At 37.7% G+C, this 24,791-nt stretch overlaps 1 protein-coding gene across 2 annotated transcripts in view; it reads left to right on the forward strand.

The window, feature by feature from the left end:
* Positions 1 to 24,791, forward strand: part of COQ3 (coenzyme Q3, methyltransferase) — a 49,108-nt gene that overhangs the window by 17,758 nt on the left and 6,559 nt on the right. Inside the window, exons 1-4 of one of the 2 annotated variants that reach the window (XM_037844624.1) lie at positions 7,305 to 7,403; positions 8,282 to 8,399; positions 20,974 to 21,126; positions 22,780 to 22,879. In XM_037844624.1, the coding sequence (XP_037700552.1) occupies positions 8,362 to 8,399; positions 20,974 to 21,126; positions 22,780 to 22,879 (291 nt within the window). In that variant the 5' untranslated portion in view covers positions 7,305 to 7,403; positions 8,282 to 8,361. Of the gene's footprint in view, positions 1 to 7,304; positions 7,404 to 8,281; positions 8,400 to 20,973; positions 21,127 to 22,779; positions 22,880 to 24,791 lie in introns of those variants that run through there. The other variant, XM_037844623.1, reaches the window with a different exon arrangement.

The raw sequence follows: 24,791 nt of genomic DNA on the forward strand, positions 1-24,791 counted from the left end.
AAGGAAAGAACTGAAGTGGTGGAACTGTAACCCATAACATTCTTTGACATTTGCTCTATAACTACTTGTTAAATTGTACTTGGAAAGTTATCACTTTTCTGTATGTATGATAGATTTCACAATAAGGAAATACCTGAAATTGTGGAACTGTAGCTCATAACATTCTTTGACATTTGCTCTGTAACTATTTGTTAAATTGTACTTTGAAAGTTACCATTGTCATGTATATATGTTAAATTTCACATTAAAAATGTAAGAGTACATTGTTTAATTTCTACATATTTGAATTTTTCTCTTCTTCCTCTGATATTGATTTCTAGCTTCATTCCAATGTGGTTGGAAAAGATGCATTGTATGAATTCAATATTTTTGAACTTATTGAGACTTGTTTTGACCTAACATATGATCTATCCTGGAGCATGATCCATGTGCATGAGAGGAGAATGTGTATTCTGCTGAGTTGGGTGAAGTGTTCTATAGATGTGGTTTAGGCGTAGTTAGGGTATTATCAAGTCTTCTGTTTCCTTATTGATCTTGTGTCTAGATGTTCTATCCATTATTGAAAGTGGTATATTGAAGTCTCCTATTTTTAATATAGAATTGTCTTTTTCTCCCTTCAAATCCATCAATATTTGTTTCATATATAGTTATAATTGTTATCTTTTCTTGTTGAATTTATCCCTTTATCTGTACATCGTGACTTTCCTTGTCCCTTGTAACTGTTTTTTATTTAAAGTCTATTTTATCTGATATTAATGTAGCTACACCATTATACACCAATATATTTGGTATATTTTATTCTGTTTGTTTTTTGTTTACCATTGAGCTAATTTTTAACATCCGAAATCTGTAGCAATTGTATTTGATTTGATACCAACTTCAATAACATATACAGACACCTTCCCCACCTTTATGCTGTACTTGTTACATATATGTTTATATGTTGTATGTCCAAAAGCATAGACTTATTATTACTTTTTTTATTTTCTCTTTGATAACAGGTTTTATTTCTCTATTAGGAACTTGTGGGATTTCAGAACAATCATTCATTGAATACAGGATTCCCATCTACTGCTCTAATATTTTTTTATTCATTTTATTGAGATATATTCCCATACCATGCAGTCATACAAAACAAAGCGTACATTCAGGTGTTTACAGTATGATTATATAGTTGTGCATTCATCACCAAAATTAATTTTTGACATTTTCATTACCACACACACAAAAATAATAAGAATAAAAATTAAAGTGAAAAAGAGCAATTAAGGTAAAAAAGAACACCAGGTGCCTTTTTTGTTTGCTTGTTTGTTTGTTTGTTTTCCTTCCCCCATTTTTCTACTCATTCATCCATAGACTAGACACGGGGAAGTGTGGTCCATATGGCTTTCCCATTCACATTGTCACCCCTCATAAGCTACATTTTTATGTAATCGTCTGCAAGATTCATGGGTTCTGGATTGTAGTTTGATAGTTTCAGGTATTTACTGCTAGCCTAAAAAGGGTTGTCTATATTGTGCATAAGAGTGCCCACCAGAGTGACCTCTCAGCTCCTTTTGGAATCTCTCTTGCCACTGAAGCTTATTTCATTTCCTTTTACATCACCCTTTTGGTCAAGAAGATGTTCTCCATCCCACAATGCTGGGTCTAGATTCTTCTCCAGGAGTCATATTCCACATTGCCAGGGAGACTCACTCCCCGGGGGGTCAGATCCCATGTAGTGGGGAGGGCAGTGATTTCACCTGCCAAGTTGGCTTAGCTAGAGAGAGAGGGCCACATCTGAGCAACAAAGAGGCATTCGAGAGGAGGCTCTTAGGCACACTGCTCTAATATTAACACCTTGCATTGGTGGGGAACATTTGTTACAATTGATTGTAACACATTTTTATAATTCAAATATTAACTATAGTCCATGGGTTAGCTTTGTGTGTTCATTGTTCGTGTAGTGCGGTTCTGCGGCCTTTAAAAAATAAACATTAGAGAAATTGTAGATTTACAGAATAATCATGCAAAAAATACAGGATTCCCATACTCCAGCCCAGGATTCCCATACTCCAGCCCACCAGCAATACCTAAATTGGTGTTGAGAATTTTTTTTACAATTGATAACAATTTTTTTTTGGTAATTTTACAACTTTTTTAAACAGTCATTACATTTGGCACAATTGGTGAAAGATGATTACAGTAGTACTATTACTATTGTCCATAGTTTACATGTAAAGGTATTTTCCCCATGTTCCCAAATTATTATTATTATTATTACTACTATTATTATTTTTATGTCGGTCTTCGTTTTATTATTAATGTACATATACACTGGCACTGGATAATGGGAGTTTAGTCACAAGGTTTTTACACTCATATAATCACATTACAAAAACTATATAGATATGCAATCTCTATTAATGATCAAGTCTACTGGATTACAGTTCAATAATTTCAGGTATTTTCTTCTGACCATTGATATAGTAGAAACTAAAAAGAAATAGCTATATAATGAATCAGTAGTCATAGTCATTTGTCAAATCCTAATTTCTCAGTTACACCTCTTGCCGCTCATTTGATCATTCTCTCAATCTTCAGGGATATCTGGACAATGACCATTTTAGGTTCTTCAACACCGTTACTTTTTTTTTTTTTTTTGAAATAAATTTAAAGTTATAGGAACAGTTGCAAAAACAATACTAACCCAATACACAGAATTCCATCATACCCTGACCCCCTTCCCCCGATAGCCCAATCCACCAACTTTAACATGCTGTCACATCGCTATTTCTTTCCCTCCCTCTCTGTCATCCATCATCTATTGCTCTGTCTTCTGAACATATGAGAGCTAGCTGCACACACCCTTGAACAAACACTATGATTCACATATACACTTCCCATGAATAAGAACATTCTTTTATGCAATCCCATTAAGTGCAGCTAAGAAGTACAAGAGATTCAACAATGATACAAAGCTTACATTCTATATTTCCTTTTCCTTATGTCTCAGCTGTGTCCCTTTGAGCCTCCTGTCCTCTATCCTCCAATCCCATCCAAGTTCATCCTTGGCATTCAATCATCTATTTAGACTGTCTTTTTTTTTTTTTTTTTTTTTTTCAGTTGTGGGAACATATATACAGCCTAAATCTTCCCATTCCACCCCCTCCCTAGCCTTCCATTACTGGGATTAATCACATTTAGAATGTTGTAATGCTCTTTCCCACCATCCATGACTCGTAATTTCCCTTCACCTTAAACAGCAACCCTACACTCATTTCTTAACTCCCCATTGCCCCTTCCCCCATTTCTCTTAACCCATACTCTAGTTTTCATCTCTATGGTCATATTCTCTGATAATTTCTTTGTGTTTACTCTGGGGCTTAAAATTAACCTCTTAAATCCATAACAATCTTGTTTTTCTTTGATACCACCTTTATTTCAATAGGGCATATAAACTGTGTTCCTATACTCCTCCATTCCTCCACCTTTATATAGTTGTCTAAAATTACATATTTTATGTTGAGTTCAAAACCACTTTGTCATTAGAGTTTGTGTATTTTATATTGTGTAGGAAGTAAATAGTGGAGTTACAGTTCAAAAATTATTGACTTCTATTTGTATTCCATTGTAGTTGGAGAATATGCTTTGAGTATATTCAATTATTTTTTTAATAAATTTATTGAGGCTTGTTTTATGTCCCAGCTTATGGTCCCTTCTGCAGAAAGATCCGTGATCACTAGAGAAAAATGAGTGTCCTGGTGCTTTGGGATGTAAGGTGCTATATATGTCTGTTAAAATTCTCTATATCTCTTTCTCCTTTCTTTGTTTCTCTGTTGGTAGGGCTCCCTTTAGAATCTGAAATAGGGCAGGTCTTTTATTGGCAAACTCTCTCAGCATTTGTTTGTGAAAAGTTTAAGCTCTCCCTCAAATTTGAAGGAGAGTTTTGCTGGATAAAGTATTCTTGGTTGGAAATTTTTCTCTCCCAGAATTTTAAATATGTCATGCCACTGCCTTCTCGCCTCCATGGTGGCCTCTGAGTAGTCACAACTTAGTCTTATGTTGTTTCCTTTGTATGTGGTGAATTGCTTTTCTCTTGCAGCTTTCAGAACTTGCCCCTTCTCTTCAGTATTTGAGAGTCTGATCAGAATATGTCTCGGAGTGGGTTTGTGTGGATTTATTCTATTTGGAGTTCACTGGACATTTATGCTTTGTGTATTTATATTGTGTATAAGGCTGGGGAAGTTTTCCCCAACAATTTCTTTGAATACTCTTTCTAGACCTTTACCCTTCTCTTCCCCTTCTGGGACACCAATGAGTCTTAAGTTTGGACCTTTTATTTTATCTATCGTATCTCTGAGATCCATTTCAGTTTTTTCAATTTTTTTCTCCATTCTTTCTTTTGTTCTTTCATGTTCTGTTCTGTGGACTTCTAGGACACTGAGACGTTGTTCAACTTCCTCTAATCTTGTATTGTGAACATCTAGAGTTTTTTTAATTTGGCCAACAGTTTCTTTTATTTCCATAAGATCTTCTGTTTTTTTTATTTACTCTTGCAATGTCTTCTTTATGCTCTTCTAGGGTCGTGTTTTTGTCACTTATATCCTGGGCCATGGTCTTCTTGATGTCCTTTAAATCCTTTGCCATGTTTTCATTCCTCGGTTGTCGTTCTTTGATTAATTCTGCCAAGTACTGAGTCTCTTCTGATATCTTGATTTGTGTATTTGGAGTTGGATTCTCCATATCGTCTGGTTTTATCATATGCATTAAGATTTTGTGTTGTTTTTGGCCTCTTGGCGTTTGCTTTGCTTGGTAGGGTTCTTTCAAGTTGTAAAAAAGAAGACACCAATCTAATTTTTCAGAAACACAGTTTGGTGACGTACACTTTCTCTGACTAACCAGCAGATGGCGTCTGTGAGTCACCTGTACCCCTCAAGTCAGTTCTCAACCTTGTTCCTGCAGTGTGTGGGGAAATGATTCCTGTGGGGTTCAGTTGGAGAACTCACATTGGGTGTGTTGCTGGAGCCGTCCGCCCTGAATGTGGGGCGTGTGTACCGGTGGCCAGGGAGGAAGGGCAGCTTTAATATTCAAATCCCCCAGGTTCCTGGAGATTCATGGCCACCTCCAAGAGTCTAAGCTTTTATTTCATTTCAGCCCCAGACCCTCTCTCTCGCTGTCCCACAAACCACTGGACTTGGCATAGTGTCCCTGGGTTCTCCGAGTGGGTCCCCCCTCCCAGCCGCAATCCTCCAGGAGCTCTGCACTCTGCCGTTATAAGTGCACTCCGTCCCTCAAGGAAGGCCCTGGCCGCTGGGCCGTGCAGCGGCGCTCTCTGCCTGATGCAAAGATGGCTGAATGAGGCGTCTCAACCCCCCTCTCCTCTCACAGTTCCTCCTTCCCAGCTCCGGGACAACTGGCGGGGCTCTGGGCTGTGGGCACGGCCCCGGGCAGGAGTTTATCCAGCCCTCCAGGGAGCCAGCTGCGAGCCGCGGGGTTTCTTTCAGCTTCCGGCTCTCCCCTCCGTTCCCCTGGCCCCAAGGGTATCTGCAGCAGACTATCCTCCAGGCCAGACACTGAGAGGCCAGCCCAGCCCTCTCCTGCTGTATTTTACTGCATGGTTCCCACTCCTGCAACTGCAGCCGCTCCTGGGTTTTCCCTTTTTTTTTTTTTTTTTTTTTTTTAATGAGCCAGTCGTTCTCCAAACACCAAGCCTTGGCTTCCCCTCACCGCCACACGGCTGCAGGTCTTCCAGCCAGCTTACTCACTCGTTTCAGAATGCAGACTCCCGGTTTCACCAAGTATATGGCCCCTGTGATACTAGCAGACCTCGTCCAGTTGGCGCATCGCTGTAACTGGTATTCTGGGTCACTTTCTGGTTTTTAACTAGTGTTTTTCACGGAGGTGTTCTTTTGCCCTGTCTCACCTAGCCGCCATCTTAGTTTCTCCTACCATTACTTCTTATGCCCATGCATTTTAGAACCTAAGAAGTAAAAAGTGGAGTTACATACTAAAACATACAATACAATATTCCTGGCATTTTATATTACCTATACGGATATCTTTACTGGAGGTCTCTATTTCTTTATGTTGTTTTAATCCATTGTCCAGTATTCTTTCCTTTCGGTCTGAAGCACTCCCTTTAGCATTGCTTGTAGGGCAAGTCTAGTGATGACAAATTCCCTCAGCTTTTGTTTATCTGGGAATGTCTTAATCTTTGTCTCATTTTTAAAAAAGACAGTCTTGCCTGATACAAAATTATTTGTTAGCAATTGTTTTCTTTCAGTACTTTAAATATTTTGTCCCACTGGCTTGTTGTCTCCATGATTTCTGATGTGAAATTGGAATGTAATTTTATCGGGACTCCATTGTACATGACATGTTGCTTTTCTCTTGCAGTTTTCAGGACTCTGCTTGTCCTTGTCATTCAGCAGTTTGACAATTATGGTTCTCTTTGAGTTTGTCCTGTTTGGGGTTCATTGTGTTTCATGAATGTGCATATTCATGTCTCATTAAATTTGGGATTTTTCTGCCATTATTTCTTCAAATAATCCTTTTGCCCTTTTCTCTTTTTCTCCTTTTCAGTCTCCCATAATTTATATACTGGTATGTTGATGGTGTTCCACAGGTCTCTTAGGCTCTGTTCTCTTTTTTTCATTCTTTTTTTGTTTCTGCTCCTCAGCCTGAATCATTTCAATTGTCTTGTCTTTCTTCTTCTAGCTGCAATCTGCTGTTGAATCCCTCTAGGGAATTTTTCACTTTAGTTATAGTGGTCATCAACTCCAGTATTTCTGTTTCATTCCTTTTTAAAATTTCTACCTTTTTACTCAGAGTCTCAGATTGTTCCTTCATTGATATTTTGATGTCCTTTAGATTTTTCTCTGTATTTTCCTTTATCTCCTTGAATATACTGAGAGTCACTTTTTAAAGTCTTTGTCCATTATACCTAAAATCTGGTCTACTTCATTGATGGTTTCTGGCTTTTTGTCTTGTTCCTTTAGATGGGTCATCATTTCCTGTTTTGTTTTGTTCTGTGTCTTGTAATCTTTTGTTACCCACTGTACATTTTCGTATTTTAAAGTGTTGTCACATTTAGTCCTGAGCTGTCTGATTCTTAAGTTTGTATCCAGCTACTTATATGACAGAGATTTTCTTGAGAGCCAGAAGGTAACAGAAATGGAACAATGCGAAAAACACCTTTCACAGTTTTTGCAAATTGACTCGGAGTGCTCCAGAGTTTAGCCCTTCTGACAAAGTGAATGTGAAGTGCAGGATCCTGTTAGATTTGTCCAAGACTGAGTCTTGTTCTGTTCTTGTGCTTGCTCATGGCCTTAGGAATCACCCCATTTATAAGAATTTGAATGCCTCTTGAATACTCCCCATGAGAAAGAATTTCTCTCACTCTATTGCATGACTTAAAGCAGGTAATCCTTTGCCCCAGGCCACTGTGAGTTAATTATTTCTTACACTGCCTTAGCTGTCCACTAGCTTCTGCCTGCAGGGCACATTCTGGGAGGATGAGCCCAAGATGAGTTTCCTGGTTCAGTCTTTTAGAATGCCACTCAATAGATTGGCACCAATGTACAGGCACCCCCGTATGCACATAGGGGTTATTCTGCTCCCTCCAGAACAGGACCAAGTACCCACATTGGGAGTGCAGACTGGCTCCATACTGCGTTGGTAAAGGAATGAGTCAGCAAGATGCCATGAGCTTCTCCTACCATTTTTTAAAGCTGCATTTTCATGGTTTGGCACTTGTCCAGTTATTACAAGCTTTTAACTATTTTGTGGAGTTTTGAACAACATGGCTTTTCCTGTTTTTGCTAATTGTTCAATGGTTCTATGGAGGAATGGCACCCTGAAACTTCTTATGCTGGCATCTTGGGCAATCGGAAGCCTTGAACTAGTTTTAACTAAAAATCTCAGAAAATAATATTACCATAGTTTAAACGATAACATAGTTTTTATTTGAATATCATTTTTTAATAATTTTGTGCAGCATATACAGATGGAAAAACTAATGGCATGAAAACTTTTTCATATTAATTACTTATTTTTACTTACGGTAACTTCAGAAATGTCTTGTTAGTAAAATGGCAGAATACAGACTTTATTCCATTTATTTTTTGTTCATTTTATTTTTTATTTTTTTAGAATGAAATCCAAAATTAAGGGGGAAAAAGCTTTTTTTTAATCAATTGTAATATAAAAGGATTGCCACATAAAATTTCTTTAATTATGTGCATATCGTTGATACATACCTTACGATGCTTTTCTCTAAGCACTTAATTTTTTTTTCCAGTTTTTTCAGAAAGTCAGCCTGGTTGGACTCTGCCATGGGTTTCCAGTGAAAACAGAACCAAGTGGCCAAAATCTTGTAGGATGACCTTTCCCTATTTAAATAGAATGAAATGTTACAGGTGAGTTTATTCATTACTGTGTGTAATAGTAGTTTAGTAAAGATTGTGTTTAATAAACCTTATTAGTAGATAATAGCTCATGTGGTTTGTTTAAGGTAGCTTTTATTTATTCAAGTATTTTTAACTAATTTATTTTCTAATAGCTTTATATTTAAAATTTTCAAATCCCCAGAAAAGAGGTACATTGTATATCCAGTCATAGTCATCATCCAGATACAGAGATGGCTTTATTTTTAATATGTCAAAAATAAAACTGAGGCATTTAAAAATTTTTATTAAAGTTTATTTGGGCAAAAAACAACTCATGAGTTGGACAGTGCCAAACCAAATGTGGTAAGTAGTTCTTCCAAGGGAGTGGAAAGCAGTAGCTTATATAGGGCAAATGTAGAAGCAAGAGAGCAAATGTTCTGATTGGCTGATATGAAGTTTCCGTTTTACAAAGGGGAGTCTTACAACATGGGGAGCAGAAATACATTGATTAATATGGTATGCTTGTCCATTCTCATAAGCTATCTGTATCACTAAGTATTGCTTAAATTCAATTCTGTAGAGTATGGTTCATTGTTCTGTTTTTTTGGAAAGCGCATGAGGTCAATTGTGTCTGTCTTCTAGAAAATCCTTTCTTAGAAAGGGGTCACCCCAGCAACGCCCAATGTAAGAGACCATTTTATTTAACAGATGTAAGACTATATTACTCAAAAAAGTGCTTGACAGAACACAAATAATGCAGTGCTTAAAGTCTTAAATGATTTGGGTATAACATAAAAATAATAAGGGGGATAGATATGTATTGTAGGTAGTGAGATTGAATCAAAGTAATGTCTTTCTGTATTAGTAGTTTGTAAAACAATTTCTAACTTTGTGAAAAATATTACATAACACTGTTATCAAATAAAAGAAGGGGTTCTCTGCCCAATGCACCCAAATTACCAATTCCTGAGACACCAGGGTTTCAAAGAGAGAAAGAGTTTATTACTAAGCACAAAGCAGGAGATCATATGGCCTAAAGGCTAAAAAATCTGTCTCTCTAAGTCTAAGGAGTTTGGGGTTTTTATGGATTCAAACAAGGGAATGTGGAGTGGTTACTATTATAATAAGTATAAACAAGGCCTGGGACTAGCCCAGCCAGTTTCAGTAATTTTAGGTATTAACTTGGACTATTCTCAATATACTAGAAACTATAATATACATATAATGATTCAGTAATCATAATCATTTGTTAATTCTTAATTCTCAGTTACAACTCCTCCCTCTTGCTTGTCCATTTCCTCAATCCTGAAGGATATCTGGGCGATGACCATTCTAAGTTCTTCATGCTGAAAAGGGGCATTGAAATTATGGGTTAGAAGAATGAACCTGGTTGTTGTTCTTGGAGAGACTGGTGCCTCTGGGTTTCAGGGCTTAACTGGCATAGGAACAAACCGGAGGCTTTAAGTCTCTGAAAAATAAACTTAATAAGTCCAGTATTTTATAGATTCTCAGGTAGAGCCCAGGGTGTTCTTTTAGGGTTTTCAGGAACACTGTTGCTTAAGGCTTTGCATACTGTGGCAGTTTGCAATATCTAGTTGAAACCTGCATAAGATTAACCTCCAGAATGACCTCCCAACTCTATTTGAAATCTGTTGGCCTTTGAAACTATTTTGTTTTATTTCTTTTCCCCCTTTTTGTCAAGAAAGTATTGCCAATCCCATAGTGCCAGGGCAGGGCTCACCCCTGGGAGTTATGTCCCACACTGTTAGAGAGACTTACCCTTGGGAATCATGTCCCATGTAGGGGGGAAGGTAGTGAGTTTATTTGCAGAGTTTGGCTTAGAGGCCACATCTGAGCAACAAAAGAGGTTTTCAGAGAGTGACTCTTAGGCATTAGTTATAATTAGGCTTAGATTTGCCATTACAGAAATAAGTTTCATAAGGGCAAGCCTCAAGATTGTGGGCTTGGCTTATTAAATTTGAAGCCCCTATTGCTTGAAAGAGTAGTAGAAATTCCCCAGGTGGGGAACTTTGATAGTTCCACTCTTTCTTTCCCTCATCCCTCAAGAGACCTTGCAAATACATTTTCATTTTATGCCCAAAACACTCTGAAATGTATCAGTGTATTACATTAATCTGTACAGAATGTGAAGATCTCATTCCCTAGGTTCCATGTCAAACAAACTTGAATAAGGTTGTTCAAATAAATTGGCCAGACAGGTTAAATCAGATAATATGCCACAGAAAATTTAAATCTTAGACAAAATAAATCTTTCCTCCTTTGGTCTCACTCAGAAATTAAAAGTCCTAAAATACAGACAATATCATCGTTTACTCTATACTCTGATTCACCTTAATCCTAATCAGATCAGCCCCATTCACATCCCCATTTGAAGTCTGATCCCATTTTCAACCTCTTTAACAGTTGCTGTATGGAGTAGTGCTGCCCCTTCAGTACCTTCAGAGCTGGAGAACTCTATCCGATTCTGAGTCGTAGGTATCACATAGACACCCAAAGTTCCAAGGAGTTACCAGGTCATGCACTCAAGGAGCAAAGCACCTCAAAATTTAGGAATAAATAAAGCCCAGAAACAAATGTGACTGCTGCAAGAGCTTACAATCAGTCTAGGCCCTAATTCCATGAGCACTTTCTTTTTTTTTTTTTTTATTTTGAAATAAATTCATAGTTAAGGAACAGTTGCAAAAACAATACAAACCCCATACACAGAACTCCAGCATACCCTGACCCCCCTCCCCCCGATACCCCAATTCACCAACTTTAACATGCTGTCACATCACTATTTCTTTCCCTCCCTCCCTCCCTATCTATCATCCATCATCTGTTGCTCTGTCTTCTGAACATATGAGAGCTAGCTGCACACATCCTTGAACAAACACTATAATTCACATATACAATTCCCATGAACAAAAACATTCTTTTATGCAATCCCGTTAAGCACAGCTAAGAAGTACAAGAGATTCAACAATGATACAAAGCTTACATTCTATATTTCCTTTTCCTTGTGTCTCAACTGTGTCCCTTTGAGCCTCCTGTCCTCCATCCTCCGATCCCATCCAGGTTCATCCTTGACATTCAGTTGTCATCTATTTAGACTGTCTTTTTTATTTTTTATTTTTATTTTTTTCAATTGTGGAAACATATATACAGCCTAAATCTTCCCATTCCACCCCCTCCCTGGCCTTCCATTAGTGGGATTAATCACATTTAGAATGTTGTAATGCTCTTTCCCACCATCCATGACTCATAATTTCCCTTCACCTCAAACAGCAACCCTACACTCATTTCTTAACTCCCCATTGCCCCTTCCCCCATTTCTGTTAACCCATACTCTACTTTTCATCTCTATGGTCATATTCTCTGATAATTTCTTTGTGTTTTCTGTGGGGCTTAAAATTAACCTCTTAAATCCATAACAATCTTGTTTTTCTTTGATACCACCTTCACTTCAATAGGACACATAAACTATGTTCCTATATTCCTCCATTCCCGCACCTTTATATAGTTGTCTAAAATTACATATTTTACGTTGAGTTCAAAACCACTGATTTGTCATTAGAGTTTGTGTATTTTATATCATGTAGGAAGTAAATAGTAGAGTTACAATTCAAAAATTATTGACTTCTCTTTGTATTCCTTTGTGGTTGGAGAATGTGCTTTGAGTATATTCAATTTTTTTTTTTTTTAATTTATTGCGGCTTGTTTTACGTCCCAGCTTATGGTCCCTTCTGGAGAAAGATCCGTGATCACTAGAGAAAAGTGAGTGTCCTGGTGATTTGGGATGCAAGGTACTATATATTTCTGTTAAAATTCTCTATATCTCTTTCTCCTTTCTTTGTTTCTCTGTTGGTAGGGCTCCCTTTAGAATCTGAAATAGGGCAGGTCTTTTATTGGCAAACTCTCTCAGCATTTGTTTGTCTGTGAAAAATTTTAGCTCTCCCTCAAATTTGAAGGAGAGTTTTGCTGGATAAAGTATTCTTGGTTGGAAATTTTTCTCTCTCAGAATTTTAAATATGTCATGCCCCTGCCTTCTCGCCTCCATGGTGGCCGCTGAGTAGTCGCAACTTAGTCTTATGTTGTTTCCTTTGTATGTGGTGAATTGCTTTTCTCTTGCTGCTTTCAGAACTTGCCCCTTCTCTTCAGTATTTGACAATCTGATCAGAATATGTCTTGCAGTGGGTTTATTTGGATTTATTCTATTTGGAGTTCACTGGGCATTTATGCTTTGTGTATTTATATTGTGAGAAGGTTTGGGAAGTTTTCCCCAACAATTTCTTTGAATACTCTTTCTAGACCTTTACCCTTCTCTTCCCCTTCTGGGACACCAATGAGTCTTAAGTTTGGACGTTTTATTTTATCTATTGTATCCTTGAGATCCATTTCGATTTTTTTCTGTGTTCTTTCTTTTGTTCTTTCATTTTCTGTTCTGTGGACTTCTGGGACACTGAGACGTTGTTCAACTTCCTCTAATCTTGTATTGTCAGTATCCAGAGTCTTTTCAATTTGGCCAACAGTTTCTTTTATTTCCATAAGATCTTCTATTTTTTTATTTACTCTTGCAATGTCTTCTTTATGCTCTTCTAGGGTCTTCTTTATGTCGCTTATATCCTGGGCCATGGTCTTCTTTATGTTCTTTAAATCCTTTGCCATGTTTTCATTCCTTGATTGTAGTTCTTTTATTAATTGTGCCAAGTACTGTGTCTCTTCTGATATTTTGATTTGGGAGTTTGGAATTGGGGTCTCCATATCGTCTGGTTTTATCATATGCATTAAGATTTTCTGTTGTTTTTGGCCTCTTGGCATTTGCTTTGCTTGATAGGGTTCTTTCAAGTTGTAAAAAAAAGATACCAATCTAATTTTTCAGAACAAGTTGATGGCGTACACTTTCTCTAACTGACCAGCAGATGGTGTCCGCGAGTCACCTATACCCCTCAAGTCAGTTCTCCTCCACCTTGTCCCGGCGGTGTGTTGGGAAATGATTCTTGTGAGGTTCAGATGGTGAACTCAGTTTGGGTGTGTTGCTGGAGCCAACCGCCCTGAATGTGGGGTGTGTGTCCCAGTGGCTAGGGAGGAAGGGCAGCTTTAATATTCAAACCTCCCAGGTGCCCAGAGATTCAAGGCTGCTGCAGGAGTCTAAGCCTTCATTTCATTTCAGCCCCACACCCTCTCTCTCGCTGACCCACAAACCACCGGACTTGGTGTAGCGTCCCTGGGTTTTCCGAGCGGGCCCCCCTTCTCAGCTGTGATCTTCCAGGACCTCTGCTGAGGTAATGCTGTGCTACGTCACCAGTGCGCGCCATCCCTCAAGGGAAGCCCCGGGCCGCTGGGCCATGCAGGGGCGCTCTCAGCCTGATGCAAAGATGGCCAAACGGGGGATCTCAACCCCCCCCTCCTCGCACAGTTCGTCCTTCCCAGCTCCGGGACAACTGGCGGGGCTCTGGGCTGTGGGCACGGCCCCAGGCAGGAGTTTATCCAGCCCTCCAGGGAGCCAGCTGCAAGCCGCAGGATTTCTTTCTGCTTCCGGCTCTCCCCTCCGCTCCCCTGTCCCTGAATGTATCTGCAGTGGGCTATCCTCCAGGCCAGACACCGAGAGGCCGGCTCAGCCTTCTTGTGCTGTGTTTTACTGCGTGGTTCCCACTGTCACAACTGCAGCCACTCCTGGGTTTTTCCTTTTTTTTTTTTTTTTTAAAGAACCAGTCAGTCTCCAAATGCCAACCGCTGGCTTCCCCACACTGCAGCACAGCTGCGGGTCTTCCAGCCAGCTTACTCACTCGTTTCAGAATGCCGACTCCCGGTTTCACCAAGTATACAGTCCCTGTGGTACTAGCAGACCTCGTCTAGCTGGCGCATCGCTGATACAGTATTCTGTGTCACTTTCTGGTTTTTATCTGGTATTTTTCATGGAGGTGTTTTTTTGCCCTGTCTCACCTAGCTGCCATCTTAGGTTCTCCCATGAGCAATTTTCTAAATGAAACTATTTCTAGAAATAAAGAACATTTGATAATTAATTTTTATTGAGATCATCAACCACAGCAGAAGTTTTGTCCTGTCTCACCTTTACACTTTTAGCAGGGTTATGCTAATTAACAGGTAGAATGTAATTTATAGACTTGCCTTGCTTCTCTTTTAAAGTCCCTTTTTGTTGAAGATGAAGCTGTGATCTGTAACTGAGTATATGCATTTTTAGAGAAGCATCAGAGCAAAACAGTGTAACTGACAGCGAAATTTGTTTGTTTCCATGACTTGTAACATTCTTCTAAGGATAACTAAAACCCTGATGAACAACGTTATACTGTTGTTTAACATCACATTGATCAGTATCAGAGCATAACATGGATAGTAAGAACACTGTCAAGTTTTTAGGTGTTTTATATAATCTCTAAATATATGAACAAAATATCACCCATACAAATGTAACTTAACAGAAGATTAGAAAATCCCGTTAAATTATTATAATTCTTCCCATGCAATGTATTAAATTTTTTTATCACCTCACTTTTCCAAGGTGAAAGAACAAATCCTTTGCAACAGTTTGCCTTTAAAAGTGAGACATCTTGTCTTCTGAAATAAAGGATGATAAGGTCAACATAAACATCAACAAAGATATTATTCTGATATGATATAGAATCTGTCTTCTAGAACAAATACTTAGTTTAAAAAAAAGCTTTTCATAGTCTTTCATTAAGAGCAGACTATAAATCCAAGAAAATTTCATTATTTAAAGAGAGAAAAATCAAACTCCAGTTTTGAGTGAATATGCAGTTTGATACAAAAGCTCTTAAAAAATTATAAACAAGCTTATCAAATTTTAGCCAGCATGGACTACAATAAACACAATTCATTTTCACTAACCCTCTACAACTTTCCATATCTGTTCAGGTCTTGTCCTAATATTTCTGAAAAACTAGCCATTTTACCTTAGGGCAAAACCACACTCCCTCAAACAAGCTTATCAAATTTTAGCCAGCACCAGACTATGACAAACAGAATTCACTTCCATAAATCTTCTACAATTTTCCATATACATTCAGGTCTTGTCCTACATATTCCTACCTCTCATTCTGTGAAAAAACCAGTCAGGGTTCTCTAGGGAAACAGAACCAACAGGAGATATCTATAAATATGAGATTTTATAAAAGTGTTTCACACAACTGTGGGGATGCACGAGTCCAAATTCTGTAGGGCAGGATGCATGAGTCCAAATTCTCCAGGGCAGGCAGTGAGCTAGGAACTCCAGTGAAGGGCTTTGATGAACTGCCCAAAAGAGGCTGGCTGGCTGAAGAAGTGAAAGTTCTCTCTTCCCTTAAATGTCTTCAACTGATTGAATTAAATCCAACTGATTGGATTCTCTCATTGCAGAAGATACTCCCTTAGTTGGTCGTAGAGGTAATCAGCCACAGATGCGATCAGTTGACTGATGATTTAATAAACCAACCTTCTGGTTTATTAACCAGCCACGAAATGTCCTTGAAGTAATGCTTGACTAGATGATTGGGCAGCATTACCTGGCCAAGTTGACACACGAACCCAACCATCACACCAGCCTTTTAACTTTAGGACGGAACTATATTCTTTTGTTTAACAAAGCATATACTGCATTCTTTATTTATTTATTTATTTTTCACCAACACTGACTTTTTTCCAATTCAGTTTTATTGAGCTATAGTCACATACCCTACAATCATCTACAGTACAATCAGTTGTTCACAGTACCATCATATAGTTGTGGATTCATCACCAAAATAAATTTTTGAGAATTTTCATTACTCAAAAAAATAAATAAATAAATAAAAATAAGAATAAAAATACAAGTAAAGAAGAACACCCAAAACATCCTCCCTCATTATTCATTTAATTTTTGTTCCCATTTTTCTACTCATGTTTCCATATACTGGATAAAGGGAGTATGAGCCACAAGATTTTCACAATCACACAGTCATACCGTTTAAGCTACATAGTGATACAGTTGTCTTCAAGAATCAAGATTACTGAATTGCAGTTCAACAGTTTCGGGTACTTCTTCTAGCTATTCCCATACACTAAAAACTGGGAAGGGATATCTATATAATGCATAAGAATACCCTCCAGAATGACCTCTTGACTCCATTTGAAATCTCTCAGCCACTGAAACTTTATTCTGTTTCATTTCTCTTCCCTCTTTTGGTCAAGAAGCTTTTCTTAATCCCATGATGTCGGGTCCAGGTTCATCCCTGGGAGTCATGTCCTGTGTTGCCCGGGAGAGTTACACCCCTAGGAGTCAACTAACATTGACTTTTTTTTTTTTTTTTTTTTTTTTTAAGTTTTGCAAAACTAATTCAGTTTTATTAATATGTTTATGAAAATAAAATGATTAACAGTTCTAGTAAATCCTGTTGGCATTATAAAGAATTGGTCTCACACTTCATACATGTTGAAGGTACACCAACTTACATTGCAAATTTAAGTGAATTGAATTGTTTAACACTGTAAAATGTTTCTCAGCTGCCATTTGCCTGATGTGCTAATTTCTTAGTTTTCTGGAACCACAAATTGGAATACAAATAGAAAGCACGAAAATCAACATAGAAGTACTGGGAAACAACACTTCATCATTCAAGAATCTATTGCATTCCTGCTATCTGAAAGACGGGTTTAACAAGTTAATTAATTTGTATTTTTCTTAAGTGTATCTGCAGTTCAAATTCTCCCTGCCCTCTGAAACATTGCCCATCTCTAAATTTGTCAAGGACATAAGCCACAACCTATTACTGCATTCTGGCTTGCTTATCTTTTGTTGGGAAGAAATAGGGCAAAAGAGGTAGAGCAGGGTATCCTTGGAATCTGAAAAGTCTTAAGCTCCAGAGTGGGAGTGTGAGGTCACAGGTTGCTCTGTGTGCCAGTGCTGATTGCTTGCTCCGCAATGTTAAGAGCATCTGTAGTCTCCATTACAGGTATTTTCTGTGGGGTTGTGATATGTGAAGCTTTCTAAGGCAGTGCAGGGCAAGGTCCTTCACTTGGGTCTATAATGGTACCATAACATTGACTTTTGAGTGAGACAAATAGAGGATTAAATATATAGCAGTTCATCCCATTTCTGCTTTCTTCTGCAGAACAAATCTAATTCTTTTCTATTGAACCATTTTCAGATCATTTCTCTCCTGATTCTGAATCATATTTGAGACCAGACTGTATTCAAATATAAACAGTTTATTTTTTTCATAGTGTGAGCGTATGAATAGGTGTGAGCAAAACTTTTCCAGTTTTTCAAAATATAACCCAAAGGGCGACATTTAGGAATGCTATTAGAATTAGAATTTCCCATTTAAAGAATTTCAGTAATTAGTAACCACTTAGGAACACCTGAATAATACAAATTCCGTAACACACCAGTTAACAATTAAACAGACACTGAGTAACTATATATCTAAGTAATACTCCAATTAACAATTAGACAGGTACTTAACACTTTATTTTATTAAATACTAATTAATTGCTGGATTGCTTATATTTCAGTATACTCAACAGACAGACTCAGGTGAGGCTTTGAACCCTGAGCAAAATGGTACTCAGAAAACAAAATGTGTAGAGGTCAGAGCAAGGAGGATCATTCTGGAAGCGGGACTCAGGGCTTCAAAACCCAGGTGCAGGAGACTTGAGCCCCCATACACACTTCCCAATCCACTTCCGCCTTGGTGACCCAGTCACCTAGTCAGATGTCCAGACTTGGAACTGAAAACTGTTTCTCTCTTTGAAGCTTTAAAGTGCCAAAGAGCCTGGGGGGCCAGCAGAACAGGGGAAAAAACCCGATTGCTGAGCCTCTAGACCAACGGGGTCTAGTGACCACAAGAGGCTCGATTATTGTGCTTACCTGTCCTGCTGGGGCTCCAGAACTTCGAGCAGTCTGACTCCTAATTCTTTAGAGATGCTCGTTCCCACCAGAGTCACCAAATTGTTAGCAAACAAAAGCAGGGTTTCTCTGCCCAACGCACCCAAATGACCAATTCCTGAGACACCGAGGTTTCAAAGAGAAAGAGTTTATTGCTAGGTGCAAAGCAGGGGATCAAATGGCCTATCAACCTGAAAATCTGTCTCCCTGAGTCTAAGGAGTTTAAGGTTTTTATGGATTCAAACAAGGGAAGGTGGAATGATTACTAAAGTAATAGCAAATATAAACAAGGGCTGGTACTAGGCTAGAATAACCATTTTAATAGTAAGTATAAACAAGGGCTGGGACTAGTTCAGCCACTTTCAGTAATTTCAAGTATTAACTTGGGCTATTCTACAATATACTAGAAGGTTAAAAAAAAGGCATCTATATAGTGACTCAGTAATCATAATCATTTGTTAATTCTTAACTTTTGGTTACAGCATTAAGACTTGAGCTCTTGTTTTCCATCTTCATGCTCCTGTTTCTTATAAAGGAGAGCCTTTGAGATTGGCTGTGTGTGAAAAGTCAGTTGAGGGACCATCTACTGTTATCTATTGTAAGTTAGTCCTTGATTACTGAGGCTTTGCATTAAGCCTGAGAAAGGAGGGTAATATTCAAAAAATAATATTAATATTGAAGAAAAGTAACATTTGAATCTTAAAAGGATAAAAAGTAATGAAAACAGAATTTATTCTTCATATGTAGCTGAAAAAAAAACAGTAAAAATTTGAATGGCATTACTTTTTCTCACTTAACAATTTCATTCTCTTTTACCCAAGTAGATCTTTGGGAGATTTTCCTATAATGCTCTATGTCATGGAATTTGGTGTAGTGTCCTTCTGATCCCTGTTTAGCACTGGTTTGATTCCATTTGATTAAAAAAAAAAATGTTTCAGACAAATTATAAATTTTTGGGGACCTTGTCCTTCAGCTTATTTATTTGAAGAATGTTTCCTGAGTACTAACTGTGTTCCAGAAACTGTGCTGGTCACTAGGAACAAAATGGTGAGCAAAACAGTCCCTGCCTTGCTCTTACAGTGCTTATGGTCTAGTGGGGAGACAGCTGTGATCAAACGTCACACAGCCCATGGAGGACAGGTGCAAAGTGGTATGGGAGTTAAAATAGGGGAACAGGACTGTTTTTTGAGGTTCAAGGAAGACTTCTTAGATAACATTCCACTCAAGTTGAGATCTGAAGAATAAGAAGGAATTAATTAGTTGTTGTGGGGGTGGAGGGGCATGTGGGAATAATGTTCTTCCAGAGGGAAGAACATTTGCAAAGTGCCTGAGGAAGGAGCAGGCAAAAACCTGAAAGGAAGCCCCAGAAGCTGGACTGGGGATGATGAGGAGAGTAGTAGGAGATAAGTATGGGAATTAGCGACTTAATTCAGAGCTTTGTAGGACATGTGAAGGATTTTGGAATGTTTTCTAAGAGCACTGGGGAGCCATGGAAGCATTTTAAGCAGGAAAACAACATTATCAGATCTGTGTTTTGGAATGATATTCTGGATCCATTGTGGAGAACAGATTGGAGGGGGAAGAGGTAGGAAGCAACCAGACTAATTAGAAAGCTGACGTAATAGTTCAGGCAAGAGATGATCTGAGCTTGGACTAGGGAGACAGCAGTAGAAATTGAGGGAGGAAGATGGAGGCACCTGGGATCAAGTCCTGGCTCCACCACTGATTTAATCTCTCTGGGCCTCTGTTTTCTTATCTGTAAAATAGGAACAATAATAATGATAATAATAATAATAATAATATATACCTTAACAGAGTTTGGGGGAGGATTAAATGAGATGGCATAGGTGGAGTTTCTAAACAGTACCTGGCATCATTTAGTAAGAGCTCAATAAATATTAGTTATTACTACTACTACTACTATTTTATTATTATTATTAGACATGACCTAGAAAGCCAAGTTTCATAAAGTTCCATTTTAGTTGTAACTTGTTTTGAATGCAAGCTCATTATGTTTCATCTGTGAGTCTGTACAATTATAAACAGTGTGATTACAGGAAAACATGTTTTTAAAGCGTCAAAACTGAGCAATAAAATGAAAAATAGTGTTGGAAGGGGAGGGTGATTTGGGTGTTCTTTTTTTATTTTTATTTTTTATTCTGATTCTAATTCTTTCTGGTGTAAGGAAAATGTTAAAAAATAGATTGGGGTGATGAATGCACACCTATAAGATGGTACTATGAACAGTTGATTGTACACCATGGATGTTTGTATGGTATGTAAATATATCTCAATAAAACTGAATTAAAAAAAAAGGAAAGAAAATAACAACGCTGAAATCCTAATGGATTATTTTGATGAAATGAGGAGGCTTTATCTTCTGCTTCCTTAATGCCAAACAATAGTGCACTGGAATCTAGCAGAACTGAGCTGCAGACTTCTCTCTTTTATAAAGGGTGTGAATACTTTACCTTTCTGGATATCAGTGTCACTGCATGCAAAATGTGTATAGTGATTACTCCTACCCTACATAATACTCAAAAATTGTAAGGATTAAACTAATGAGCTAAAACAACAACAACAACAAAAAACTGAGCAATATATGTATATAGAATGTAATAAATTGTGAATACGAATATCTTTCTATATAATATATACCATGTTAAATTTTACATTTTTAAGTACATCAGTATTGCCTGGCTCTTCGTCTTCACCCTGCAGGTACCCATGGACAAGACTGTACAGTACTGTGCAAAGCACTGTAGACAGCAGTGAGGTGAAAACCTTCCAAGCCCTGGCTCATAGGTGGTGGGATGAGCAAGGATTATATGCACCTCTTCATTCTATGAATGACCTGAGGGTGCCATTTATTAGGTAATAATCCAGAAACGTGATCTTTTTCAGTATAACTCTTTCTAATAATTCTTTTGAGTATTTTTCTCTTGTTTATACCTAGGTTCAAAATGCTACATTTTAATTTAATTTTGGAAATTTGGGAGATTCTCTGAGCTTGGAGGCGGGACTCTATAAGGGCTCCTAAGGTGAACTAACATAGTCCATATACTTCAGGAATTTATCCTTAGCTGTGGGAGAAGGGAGCAAGGGTTCATCATTTATCAAGAAACTGTTCAGTTGTTCTATTGCCCATTCTTTTGAGCAGCCCATATATGCAAGCCACTGTAATGAACACTAAGAATATCAGACTCAGACTCTGGCCTCAAGGAACTTTCTGATTGGTTTTTGCTGTTACATCCAAAATCAGTGCAGCAAAAAAGGGAAATTTTGACACCTTTTTATTACCCCTAAATTAGTGAATTACTGAAACACCAAGGCAGAGAAAAGCTTTAATGTCATTCTATTCGGCTAGATCAGTGATCCTCAAAGTGTGAGCCCTGGACCAGCAGCACCTGGAAACGCAGGTTCTCAGGTCTTATCCTGGACCTCCTGAGCCAGCAACTCTGGGACTTTATCAATCTGTGTATTAACAAATAGTTCAGGTGATTCTGACGCGCATGCAAGTTTGAGAATTAGTCTGTTCAAACACTGTGACACTTTTATTTAGAAATCACAATAAAATCACCCAGGGCATTGTGGGCTGTGGTTACAAGTTTAGATTTTATTCCATGCCTAATCAGAAACCATTGAATGGGAATGATATGATCTCAATTATGATATAAAAGAAGTTATTTTGGCCATTGTGTGAAAAAATGGATTGAACTTTTATTGAAGTGAGTCCTTTTTGTATATTGTAACATACCGAACTGATCTACTTATCTACTGTGCAGGTTCTTCTCAGATTTCAATTAATTTTAATAGCAATGAAAGGTATGCTGAGACATCATCATTATAGACAGTATTGATTTTAGTATAAGTGTAATTAAAATACATATATAGTCTAATTTCAAAATTTAATTTGTAATACCATTAGGTATCATTCTACCTACATGTACCTATGTGTGTGTATGCGTGTGCATGTGTGTGGGTCTGTGTAGTAAAATACTCTTATGATTACCTTAAAATTGAGTTTACTTGATTTGGGTGCCTGTTGACATGATCATACATGAAAACACCATTAATTTAGAAGATTAAAAGAGATTCAGTTTAGAAGGTAAAGCCCTGTAAAATAATCATTTGTTGCTGACATGAAATGGGTCTAGCAAGTGCTGATGCTGTGGCTAATAGCTGTATCAGGTGTCATGGATATCTCAAGCAAATAAAATTAGGTTATCTAAACTAGGTTATTTTAAAAGTTCTTCTTTAGATTATTACTAAAGTAATAGGTCATAATTATGACTAGATTATTTCAGAGCTTTACTTTAAACCTCCTGCTTTTGATTATTGAAAATGTTTTATAAATTAAATCCAATAAGTTACAGAGTACTGAAAATAAAAGATCTGTTTATCCAAAAATATCAATAATCTATTTAAAATGGAAGTTTAAAGTTTGCTCAGAAAGTGTATACTTTTAAGGCTTTTCATTGATAAAATTCATCATTTGTCTTTGTCTATTTTGAATTTTTTTAAAAGAGACAATCTTTTGAAAAATGTTGCTAATCACCAGCCAGGAAAACCTTTGTCTGGGATGAAGATTCTTGATGTTGGCTGTGGTGGTGGATTGCTAACTGAAGTAAGAAACTGATTTATAGCTTTCTTGCCATTTTTAACTGAAAAAAAAAAAAATGGGAGGGAGAGGGTTTATGCCTCGTTTATCCTTTCAACAAATAATATTTTTCATTAAAAAGAAATACATGTTTTGTCTTGTTTTTTTTACCTTTTTATGTTTGTAAAAGCAATATATGCCTTTTTTTAATCTAAAAGTTTTGGAAAAGTAAAGTGGAGGGGTTTTCTTTTATTTTTATAAAAATGAGATACCATGCATTTGAATTATCAATCTCTTAGCTTTGAAATCTCTGTGGTCTCTTCTATCCTAAGATATTAGGCAATTTCTACTGGTTTAAATGCAATGATAGCCTGTCCTTTTGCACTTGTTTCAATAACAAATGTTACTAGAATTTTGCCTGCTTGTGGGGCTCCTTCCCTAGGTGCTTTAGAATACTTGGAAAAGCAGCCATTCTTCCTGTGAAGAGTATTTGTTTAGCGTAAATTTACGCCCTGCAGCTCTATTTTGCATTCTTCTCGTAAAACAATAATTTTTCGCTTCAACGTGCATCATAATCTAATCTTTGAAAGATATTTTAAGCAACAGTATAGGATACAAATGTAAGTTAAGATTCAGTGGGATGTGGTGCCATCCAGGTCCACAACTCAACCAAGTTGACAGTGAAGCTGACAAAGGCCTTTGATGCACAGCCAAGTTTCCTCATGCACAGGCAATGTGTTCATTGGCTGGCAGTGGGCTACTTTCTCTTGACATCTAATTTTAAGAGATGTTCCAAATTTCGGGAAAGTTTAAGTATGTGAAACTACATCCCTTAGAATCAAAAATATGTGGTGTTTGATGGTTGCTAACATGACCACAGACATAAGGGGACTGGTGGTTTGATGGGTTGAGCCCTCTACCACAGGATTTACCGTTGGGAAGACTGTTGCTGCAGGGGAGAGGCTAGGCCTCCCTATAATTGTGCCTAAGAGCCTCCTCCTGAATGCCTCTTTGTTGCTCAGATGTGGCCCTCTCTCTCTAGCTAAGCCAACTTGAAAGGTGAAATCACTGCCCTCCCCACTACGTGGGATCAGACACCCAGGGGAGTGAATCTCCCTGGCAACGTGGAATATGACTCCCGGGGAGGAATGTAGACCCGGCATCGTGGGATGGAGAACATCTTCTTGACCACAAGGGGGATGTGAAAGGAAATGAAATAAGCTTCAGTGGCAGAGAGATTCCAAAAGGAGCCGAGAGGTCACTCTGGTGGGCACTCTTACGCACAATTTAGACAACCCTTTTCAGGTTCTAATGAATTGGGGTAGCTGGTGGTAGATACCTGAAACTATCAAACTACAACCCAGAACCCATGAATCTCGAAGGCAATTGTATAAAAACGTAGCTTATGAGGGGTGACAATGGGATTGGGAAAGCCATAAGGACCACACTTCCCTTTGTCCAGTTTATGGATGGATGAGTAGAAAAATAGGGGAAGGAAATAAACAAACAAACAGACAAAGGTACCCAGTGTTCTTTTTTACTTTAATTGCTCTTTTTCACTTTAATTATTATTCTTGTTATTTTTGTGTGTGTGCTAATGAAGGTGTCAGGGATTGATTTAGGTGATGAATGTACAACTATGTAATGGTACTGTGAACAATCGAATGTACGATTTGTTTTGTATGACTGCATGGTATGTGAATATATCTCAATAAAATGAAGATTAAAAAAATATGTGGTGTATCAAATTGTAAGTAAATAAGATTATACCGTACAAGTTCTTCAGTTTGCTCAGTATACTATTGCAGATTTCATATCTATAAAGTTAAAAAATGTGGTTGTACTTTATTGACTTGTATTGTTTAATAGAAATATACAAATTGTGATCAAAATGAAGGCTATGTTTAAAAACTTGGTCATGTCATGAGAAGTAACTGAA

Source organism: Choloepus didactylus, chromosome 7 (genome assembly GCF_015220235.1).
Source record: "Choloepus didactylus isolate mChoDid1 chromosome 7, mChoDid1.pri, whole genome shotgun sequence".
Classification (NCBI taxonomy): Eukaryota; Metazoa; Chordata; class Mammalia; order Pilosa; family Megalonychidae; genus Choloepus; species Choloepus didactylus.